At 47.6% G+C, this 857-nt stretch overlaps 1 protein-coding gene across 1 annotated transcript; it reads right to left on the bottom strand.

The window, feature by feature from the left end:
• Positions 1 to 194: 194 nt before the first annotated feature.
• LOC109509144 (small subunit processome component 20 homolog) lies at positions 195 to 851 on the bottom strand (the record flags this gene model as incomplete). Its single annotated transcript, XM_019859042.1, has 4 exons — positions 804 to 851; positions 663 to 716; positions 427 to 579; positions 195 to 350 (listed from the first exon to the last, which is right to left on the bottom strand). Coding segments are annotated over exons 2-4 (351 nt in total), but the record flags the coding sequence as incomplete, so codon positions are not given.
• Between the last annotated feature and the right edge of the window lie 6 nt (positions 852 to 857).

Below are 857 nucleotides of genomic sequence, written 5' to 3'. Positions count from 1 at the left end.
TTGGTCTAGAATTGGCTGGTACTGAATGAATTTAATGCTTTTTAGTGACGGAAATCCTGTATTTTGTGAACACAGCCGAATGACCGTTGCTTTTACTATTGCGCCTCCCTCCATTCATTTTCTAATAGTCTACTCGAGACGTAATGCAGTATTGGAAACTTGATTACAAAATACCGCATTCAAAATGAAAATACCTCCGTCTTGCTCCGGAGTCCCTTGTGTATGGCGTCCAAGATGGTGTGTTGGATGACGTCCCGGTAAACCTTCTCCCCTGCGCCGACCGCCGCCAGCTGGACGATTATTGCGGACAGGCACAAGGTGGCGTTGTCGCCCAGCGACATGTCTCCGATCTGTAAAGATAAAGTCGAGTGTGACGATGGTCAAATTTATCAGCTTGGCGCTCGGCTTTCCAACAACATTTGTCACCTCGTATGTGTGGAAGCAGTTTTGGATGACGGTGCCGATGTAGTCAAGGTCAAGGGATTTCATCTCTCTTATCCGCCTGGTGGCGTCTTGGAAAGCTGTCAGGCGGACGTCAAAGTAGACCTCATCCAGGTGGCGACTGTCGAAGGCGTTGAGCTGGGGAGGAGTGGTTACACACGTCAGGTATAAGAGAACTACGTTTCGATTGACATTGAGGTATCCCAAGTGCTCAAAGCTACCTTTGTGGTCATGTCAGTGATGTATTTGAGCGAAGGATCCATGTCTGACAATGTCTAAAAGTAAGAGGACAACACGACAGTGAATCAGAAACTTGAGCACCTGAAAAAAAAAGAGACCAAAGTACCACTACCAGTATGTACCTGGAAGACGCTGGTGAGAGCCTTCCTGGGCAGCTTGTTGTGAATGACGGAGAA

This window comes from Hippocampus comes, unplaced genomic scaffold (genome assembly GCF_001891065.2).
Source record: "Hippocampus comes isolate QL1 unplaced genomic scaffold, H_comes_QL1_v1.1 C16785300, whole genome shotgun sequence".
NCBI lineage: Eukaryota > Metazoa > Chordata > Actinopteri > Syngnathiformes > Syngnathidae > Hippocampus > Hippocampus comes.
This window is presented reverse-complemented; position numbering and strand designations above follow the sequence as displayed.